General features: G+C 34.8%; 1 protein-coding gene across 1 annotated transcript in view; it reads right to left on the reverse strand.

Annotated features, from left to right (window-relative positions):
• Nucleotides 1–6,783, reverse strand: part of LOC132115624 (contactin-associated protein-like 2) — a 46,213-nt gene extending 39,430 nt beyond the window's left edge. The window contains exons 1-2 of the mRNA XM_059524040.1: nt 6,711–6,783; nt 5,896–6,114 (exon numbers count right to left, since the gene is read on the reverse strand). Of these exons, the coding sequence (XP_059380023.1) occupies nt 5,896–6,114; nt 6,711–6,783 (292 nt within the window). The remainder of the gene's footprint in view (nt 1–5,895; nt 6,115–6,710) is intronic.
• Nucleotides 6,784–9,863: the final 3,080 nt, after the last annotated feature.

A 9,863-nucleotide genomic window follows, 5' to 3' on the forward strand; every position in this document is an offset into this window, starting at 1 on the left:
CCTTGCCTGTGAAGCCATTTTTATGCAACGGAATGATGGCTGCACGCGTTTCTTTGCAGGTCACCATGGTTAACAATGGAAGAACAATGATTTCAAGCATCACCCTCCTTTTAACATGTCAAGTCTGCCATTCTAACCCAATCAGCCTGACATAATGATCTCCAGCCTTGTGCTCGTCAACATTCTCACCTGAGTTAACAAGACGATTACTGAAATGATCTCAGCAGGTCCTTTAATGACAGCAATGAAATGCAGTGGAAAGGTTTTTTTGGGATTAAGTTAATTTTCATGGCAGAGTAGGACTATGCAATTCATCTGATCACTCTTCATAACATTCTGGAGTATATGCAAATTGCTATTATAAAAACTTAAGCAGCAACTTTTCCAATTTCCAATATTTATGTAATTCTCAAAACTTTTGGCCACGACTGTATATATATATAAAGTAATAATGGCAGTTTGGCTATGGTTTACAAAAGAAAAAGAAATCAGAAAACACATTTTCAAAGTTTTATAAACTCAACTTCACATCAACAGTGCGATGGTGTGCGATGGTGACCTGCTTGGGTATAATACAAAACAACTCACTGAATTCTTTGCTAATAAACCTAAGAGCAGAGCTCTTATCATCAAATGTACCATAAATATGCTGTGCTATTTACAATACTTAAATTAAAGAGACAATATCTCATGTTTCAAGGACGAACATGAGATAAACACAAGATCATTTTAATTAACATTTCTATTTATTCCTCGTCGAATATTGTTCCAATTTGATTCATGCCACTTAGCAGGCACCTTTAATGTCCTTGTTTGTCACTGAAGAATCCACTTCACAAAACTTTTTCATAAACACAGGATGTGTTTTAACTTTTGAAAGTGAAGCAGCATGAATAAGCTTGAGTGAGGAAAGAGCTGTTAAAACCCTTCTGAAGTTCACTGCCTCCATCTCTGATGAGCCCTGAATCGGAAATTACTCTCTAATGAAACTGTAATGAATTAGCATATTACATTTATTAGACCATCCTGCCCAGTGGAATATTTTTTCTTCTGCTTTTACCATTGCAGTGCACTAAATGTTTATAGCCTTATATTGAATTAAAAGGTCACTTGGATAAAATTTCACAGAAAGACAAGAAGTTCCATGTTAAACTAGATTGCTTGTTTTCGTACATTTTACAAAAAAGTTACCTACTGTCCTGACAGGCCCATGAAGCTGGCTTCCCTTTGAAGAACCAATATCACCCAGATGTGCAAGCAATGAAAGCTTTCCAAAAACACCAAAAAAAAAAAAAAAATTAAATATGAATGAAAAACATGTAATGATTAGAAAACTTGATGCTTAATCAAGGCCAGGCTTCAAAAGAAAGCAACATGATGGTGGATAGTAAAGAAACATTAAAGATTCATGCAAACAGACATATGAATATTAATACCATGAACGAATGCAAACATGTAAGTGGTTGTTAAATCAAAGGTCTGCTTGTTATTTGAGATGAAGCAAATGACAATAAAAAACGAGCAAGCATTTAATCCTTCATTAAATCTTCCTCCGAAATATATTAGGATCCGTGACATGAAATCATTTAACAGTGATTTATTTATAAATGATGTGAGTAGGATAAATTGGAATAGACTTAGCCTTATTCCCGACGTGGAAGCTGCTTGGAATTTCTTTTATACAGAATTTGTGCAAGTTATTGATAAGCATGCCCCATGGACAACTATTAAGGTCAAAGGTCATCATCTACCTTGGGTAAATGGGGACCTTATCAGTCTGTTTAAGCAGAGGGACAGGGCGTGGAATAAACATAAATCTACTAAACTTCCTGGTGATTGGGAGGAATATAAACGGCTACGAAATATGTGCACCACCCAAACAAGAAATGCGAAAGCCAACTACTACAGAAATAGCTTGTCAAATGACTTCAGTAATCCTAAACAATTTGGGAAAAAAATGAAAACACTACTTGGTAAGTCTAATAGTACAATGAGCAACATGACAATCAACAATGAAATTGTTAATGATCCAGCAGCGATCTCCAACGCATTTAGTTTGCATTTCTCCCAAACTCCGCAGGTACAGTCATCTACCTTTCTTTCTGAGCCGACTGTAAATTCTCAGTCTTTCCATAGATCTTTCACATTTCGACAAGCTAGCTCAGCTGACGTCCAGCTGGCCATTAGCACGCTATCCTCTAGTAGTGGACCTGGCCCTGATGGCATTGAGGGTAAGTTTATAAAATTTTCTTCATATGTCTTATCCTCTCCATTGGCTACGCTCTTTAATTTGTCATTTCTAACCCATGAAGTGCCTTTGGCATGGAAGTGTACCAAAGTCATTCCATTGCATAAAGGAGGTGACATTCAAAATATGAACAATTACAGACCGATCTCAATAATTAATAGTATTGTGAAAATTTATGAGAAAATTATCTTCGATCAATTATCTAATTATCTCTCTCATAACAACTTACTATCTCAATGCCAGTCAGGTTTCAGGAAACACTTCTCAACTACCACTGCTCTCTTGAAATTTACGAATGATATTTTTTCTAGTTTTGATAATAATATGTGTACTGGTGCCATCTTTTTAGATCTCACAAAAGCATTTGACTTAGTAGATCATTATCTGCTCCTGGATAAATTATATTCAACTGGCCTTTCCCGTTCATCTCTGTTATGGTTTAACTCATATTTTCATCACCGTCGCCAGTGTGTGTCCTTCAGGGGCAGTCAGTCGAATTATATAGGGGTAGATAAAGGAATACCTCAGGGTTCTTTGCTTGGTTGTTATTTTCAATTTTTATTAATGACTTGCCACTGTGCTGTTCAGGATGTGATATTCATCTTTATGCAGATGATACAATTATTTACTGCTCTAAACCAAACATTTCTGACATTAATTATTCTTTACAACATGATTTTGATTCTGTACAGCAGTGGCTGTCATTTAATAAACTTCTGCTGAATAAATCAAAATCTTACTCTATGCTTTTCCAGAAGAATGATAGAAATAATCTTAATTTGCATTTTCTGGATTCTTCTCCTCTAGAGCCTACCGAAAAATTTAAATATCTTGGTGTTTGGCTAGAAACTGATCTCTCATTCAAGGCTCATATACATGCGCTTAATAACAAGCTTAGCTTTCGTCTTAAAGCATTATATCAATCGATAGACTGCTTTAACTTTCAGGTTAGGAAAAGAATAGTCTCTCAGTTGCTGCTACCTATTCTGGACTATGCTGATACTATATATGCTAACACTACTGCCACTCGTCTACATTCTCTTGATGTGGTATATAACAGCCTGTGCCGATTCGTCCTTCGCTGCCCCTATAGGACTCATCATTGTGTGATGTATGAACAGCTGTCCTGGCTTGCACCCTCAGCAAGAAGACAATATCATTGGCTTTAGCTTATTTTTAAAATTATTTACTTTCAATATCCATATTATTTATCACAATATCTTGTGCCTTTTAGTTCACAGTATAGCCTTCGTCACAACGAACAGATCTTCTTTACTGTCCCTAGAGTTAAGAGAGAAATTGGGAAATATGCTTTCTGTGTAGAGCCCCACGTGACTGGAACAGCCTTCCTGCATCTATTCGCTCGCTTACGTCTTTTTCTTTGTTCCGAACTGCTTTGTTAACACATCTTCAGAATACTTGTCTATGTTTCTAGCATCTCAGACTTACAGTTGCATTGATATGTGTGTATATATGTACACTGGGTAGGTAAAGTGAGAGCTTGTGAGTGTGTGTGTGTATATGTATGTGTGTTTGTATGTTGGGTGAGAATGAGAGAGTGTGTTAAGATTATTATTATTATTGTATAATTTTTTTGATTGCATCTTCTCTGCTGCTTTGCTGTTCTGTTCTATTCTGAGGACCCCCATGAAAACGAGATGATTCATCTCATGGGGTTTATCCTCTAATAAATGTTCATAAATAAATAAATAAATATAAAGAGGCCACTATAAATGCAAAACAAATTCAAATAGACACATGCATCCATGGGTGAACAGAAGTAGAAGGCAATCTGCTTTATCAATAAATTATGGCATGGGTCTAAATGGTCTAAAAACTGAGCATTCATAAACAGAGGAGAGGAGGTTTGACAGGTCCACCCCAGCCCACTCAGCGGATATAAACCATTTAGTTTTCCAATTGAGGGTCAGGGTCTAAAGACCGAGAGTTGTTCTCCACGAACAGTCATGTCAACATTTTACATTTCTACTGAAACAACGGACAAGGATTAGACAACCTTTAACATTCATTTGGACTGCAGTGCTCATTACACCTAACCCTAGTGTGCATGATAATGAAATTGATATGCCAGTCCAACATTCTTCAGATCTAAGTCGACAATAAGAATGAAATTTTCATCTGCTGCATGGACAACATGCAAATGAGACCTAGAGAGGGTTATGGCTTGCAATATATTGAATTTTAATACATAATTTTGCTGGTTGCACTATACAACATACTGTCACTACTGTTCACCACAAAATGAATTTTGTTTTTAAAGGGATAGTCACACTAGACTTTGAGGATGTGAAATTTCTTTGGACTAGTTTCAAGATCAAATATTCTAATAGTGTCTAATTTAAACTTAAAGTGAATAAAATGCAGATGGTAAGTTTAACTTATTTCCACAAATCAGTTCACAATGTCCATAAAAAATAATAATAATAAAATAAAAAAAATCAAAGCTTTAATCACATAAAAAAATCAAAATTGTTTCATTAAAATGATAGGTAGGTGAATATCGATGAGTACTGCTTTGTTATGCTGAAGAATAAATTTCCTTTAGCTCATTTAGAGAAAAACTAAATCTATATTTATTTTTCACATGATATTTCATAGAAAAATGTCTAATAAAAAAAAAAAGAAAATAATAAAATTACGGTAATTAAAAAAGTATCATAATTATAAAATTGTATGTTTGGTATTTTAATCAATAATAAATAAAAAGCTGTACAATATATTACATAAATAAATAAATAGATAAATAAATAATCTATTTAATTTTGTAATTTAATACAATTACCAAATATTAATAATAATAATAACAATAATATACATGTATATTTCCTGTTCTGGAGATTTCTGCTTTATAAAATCAATCAAGAATTTTTATATCAATATAAACTTCTTGGAAACCTGGACATTTTTCTTGACGTCAATCTTTAAATACACAAGCTAGATAAGCTTTCCAAAAACTCTCTCAAGAGAGCCACAGGGGTGCATTATCTTCCTCTTTCTTAATGAATTCTGTTCAACAGATAATTGCCTCATGAGTGCCATGGCTTGTTCGCACTTTTAAAGCCATAAAAAAGATTCCTTTGGTAATGTTAGCATAGCACACACGGCACCATTATTAGTCACATTCCCTGCTGCGCCTGAGACATTTTTTGGTCAGATTCAGTCAAACCCATTTTCAACTTCCTTTTCATTACAGTGGACTTTTTCTTACTATGGAGGCGAACAAGTTCCCCATGGTTCCATACCATTAAGTGCAAGTTTTAATAGCTACACCTGCATTTAGGCTGCAGACTATAAAAACATTTTCACTTTCAGACACAAGCACATAGAGCGCTTTGCGCGAGAACTGCTGATTTCTCAGCAGTAACAGCTAGAGAAAAAGATAGAGAGAGAATAATTCTATGAGAACGATAATGAAAAAATATATTTTTACATTCATTGTAATCAGTAATTGATTTCACTTGATAAGATTTGATCAGAGTTGTGCAGCCCATCAATAACATTATGAATGCATACAAAGTATGAACAGGCTTGAGAACTCTAGGGGTGGGCGTATGGACAAATGTGTTGAGTCCTCACCCACATGAGTCCATATATACGCTATATGTGGATGCACATGTGGTTCTTACCCACATAAAGCTGGCTGTAGAGCTCCAGGCGTGTGTGTCCTTGTGTAGGTGCAGGTCTGACCTCCTTGTATTTTTGGTCTAGTTGCAGAATGGCCTCTTTCGTGTTTCTCTCCGCACTGACCCGGTGCCACTGATCATCGTTCAGGGGGGTAGGAGAGTGCACGTTCAGTTCCACCGGCCCGTTTCCAACATCGAACGAAAACGACACCACCGTGGGGGCTGTGGAGGAAAGCAAACAGAAAGAGAGACCACTCAAAAACTATTATTTCAAACTTTCGCTGCTTGTTTTTCTGAATAAGAACATGTATAACAAACAAACAAATTGAATAATTTTACATGAAAAAATATAAATATAAAAAATATGAAATAAATAAAATTAAGCTTTTTTATATATATATATATATATATATATATAACAGAAGAAGATCATAGTATTTGCTCAGGGTATGTTTTAAAGAATGACTTAGCCAAAATTTCAAATTTGCTGAACATTTAATCCAAATCTGTTGTTTCTTCAGATATGCAGAAATTTAGCATTACATCACTTGATCACCAATAAATCCTCTGCAGTGAATGGGTGGCGTCGGAATGAGAGTCCAAAGAGCTGATAAAAGCATCAAAATTCATAAAAAAAATTCTTCATATGACTCCATCAGTTGTGTGTGTGTTTGCAATAATCAGATTCATCAAGATGTTTTTAACTTCAAACATTTGCTTCTGGCTAAAATATTTTGAGTCTGCTTTCTCCAGTAAAAAAAAAGTATCTTCTCTGAGGAGAAATGTGCACAGATCAAGTAATGTTTATAAGTTCTAACCAGTACTGCATGTTGGTGGATTTTGATGTGAAAAGACAAGAGGGGATGAACTTTTCACTTGAGGAAGCGTCATAATGGATTATGAATTTAGGATTTTGTCCTGAAGCAATAGTTAAAAGTTAAAATGCCTTGATGACAGATTTGTTTCTTGCAAACACAGCCTTTCACTTCACAAGATATGAACTGAAGCACTGGAGTCGTGTGGATTATTGTGATGTTTTTAAGTTAAGAAACAAACACATCTACATCTCGGATGGTCTGAGGGTGAGTAAATTTCTTTTATAGCAAATTTAAATTTTGAGTGAACTATTTCTTTATTATGCATCAGCATCTAGTTGATGGTGAAACATTTTCTGTACTTACCTTTAACAGTTATTTTAATTATAAAGTAATTCATTCTTTATTTTGTCCATGTGTTACTGAAGATTACGTGACTGCAAAATTATTGAAATGTAAACCACAGGTCATTCAGCATGTTTAATTAAATTAATTTTCATATATTAGTGTTTTACTCAATAGTTATTTTGCAGAGCAACAATCCTAAATTGTGATTTAAAATGCAGAATTACCAAACTCATCAGACTGCTTCGCTAAAGCACATCATTAAAATTCCTCTTAACAGCTCTAAACTGAGTTGGAGAGTGTTTATTCACCATGCTGAATTCATTTTAGGCCACAACAGCGTTTAATGAGTCAGTGTTGCATATTCTCCTCCATAAACAGTGAAGATTGACAGCTGTACTCCTGTGGGAGGAGATGGTACTTATGACAGGAGAACGGTGAAGAGAGGAAAGGTGTGTTTGAGCCATGACTGCTGTGGTGTGTCATGCACAGCCCCAGAGGGCCAGGCCTCTTGGGGTTTAACCCTTGATAAATCCTGATTTAGAATCAGCCGAGACACCGCAACAGTGCCATCATCCACACTCAACCCAACACTGTTGTGCGATTGTGCTTAAAGACTGCATAGTGTATCCAGTGATAAGCCACTATCTCATATTTATTCATGACGCCACATGATCATTTCCTAAAATAAGTGCTTTAGATGCTCAGACAGCGAGCTGGTGTCACACTTCAAGACACCTTTTGAAATGTTTATGTACAACAAGCATTGCAAGTTAAGACTTTCACATTGTTGGTTCTTTTGACATATTTATTTATCAAAGAATGATAATATGCATAAAGGTTTCCACAAAAATATTAAACTGCACTTTTTCAGCATTGATAATACCTATATATTTAAAAAAACTTTTTTAAAAATTTTTTTTATAGCAAATCAGTATATTAGAATGATCACGTGACACTGAAGACTTGACTAATGGCTGCTGAAAATTCAGCTTTGCCATCACAGGAATAAATTATATTTTAAAATATATTAAATTAGAAATGTTTCAATGTAGAATTTTTAATTCTAATTATATTTCACAATATTACTGTATTTTACTTGGTAAGCATAAGAGATTCTTTCAAAAACACTGACCCAAATCTTTTGATTTGTATACAAAATTGACTTAAAAATGACTTTTTTTTTGGCTGATTGATGCAGAAAACCTTATTTCTTATAGGTTTGGTTCATTTTCAGAAGCCAAGGTTTCAAAACAGACCAAAATTGGTTAACATGAGTCACACACAAACCGTCCCATCATTGGTCAGAGTGTTTTAAGGTTTAACTCAGTTTACTGACAACTGTAGAATTCAACATGAAAATGAGGGCTTTTATGAATACTATATCACCAGAGGGTTAAATATGAATTTACAATGAACAATATGACACATACTGTAGGCTACACACTAATAAAAGTGCTGCACAAAGCCAGGAAAAAACAAAAGCCTGCCCTTTAGACACTGATGGGAAATAATTTAAAAGGACAAACCTGGCTTCTAGTCAAGCATGTTTCTAAATTCACTGGGCCGACCGGCTCCATTCGGCAGGGGTTATATGGCTGCACAGATGCTGAAGACAAGAACTAAATTGGATCTGCTTTGTGTTGGTGGTACAGTGAGCCTGCAGTGATAGTCGGCCACTGCTATTGTCATCATCTTAGGAAGCTAAGAGAAGTGCTGTGATATGACACCAAGTACCTGGCAGCTGCAGAGACACACACACATAGTGGACTGTCTAAACACAAATCATTTGTGCCATTACGGTCAGCTTTTTCCTACAAATATCTGCTATTGTGAGCTAACTGCAGTTAGTTTTATTTGTCATTTATGCCAAAATATAAAAAGTAGGTCTGATTTCTGGTTTCTTATGGCTGGAGTGGCAGGTGTTCCTGCTGGTCTCAGTAGGGGGTGCTGTTTTACTGTGCTCCATTCTGATGCAGATGTCTCAAGAATTGGTGGTGTTCGACTGGCATCCACAGAGCCACCTGTTCATCTCAGAGTCTGAACTGGAGAAGGATATCTACAACACGGTCAGCCAGCACTCTGAACTCTGTCTGTGAGCAAAGGCCCACTGCCATCAAAACAGCAGCTGTGGCCCATTTTAAGCTCAGTTACGATCACACATGCTAACACAAGTAAGCATACTATAAGGGAGTATCTTCAACCACATGCATTTTTTGCCCTGTAGCCATGTGAAAATGATCGAAATGAATGAAACAACAAAACTTAACAAAACTAAACTTAAAAAACATTGTTACATTGGAAACAAATGTTTTTATTTTAAAATAAAGCTAATAATTATATTAACTCCTTTGTTGTAATTATGTTTTGATTATGTGTATATATATATGTATATATATAATTTGACAAAATAACACCTTGAACTTAATTCGGGGCAGAGATGTTTAGCATAATGCAAATTTAATTAAGAGGGAAAATAGTATTTCTTAAATTTATCTAAATAGTTATCACAAAATATATATTAAAAAAGTTTATTAAAAAACTCACTCTTTGTTTAGATTATGTTATTATTAACATTATTATTATTATTATTTTTATGATGGGCTTATTCTTAGTCATAGTCTAAGATTGAAATTGAAAAAGCTACAAAAATGATGATGCCATTGTAAAAAAATTATTATGACCTTCATAAAACAGTAAAAAGTTTTTTTCAGTAAAAAAAAAAAAAAAAAATCAACCCCTGGCAAATAAAAGTGTTTGAGGCTGAAGAAATGTGTATTGCAACAACATTACTGAACATAAACAAAGTGA

This window comes from Carassius carassius, chromosome 35, assembly GCF_963082965.1.
Source record: "Carassius carassius chromosome 35, fCarCar2.1, whole genome shotgun sequence".
NCBI lineage: Eukaryota > Metazoa > Chordata > Actinopteri > Cypriniformes > Cyprinidae > Carassius > Carassius carassius.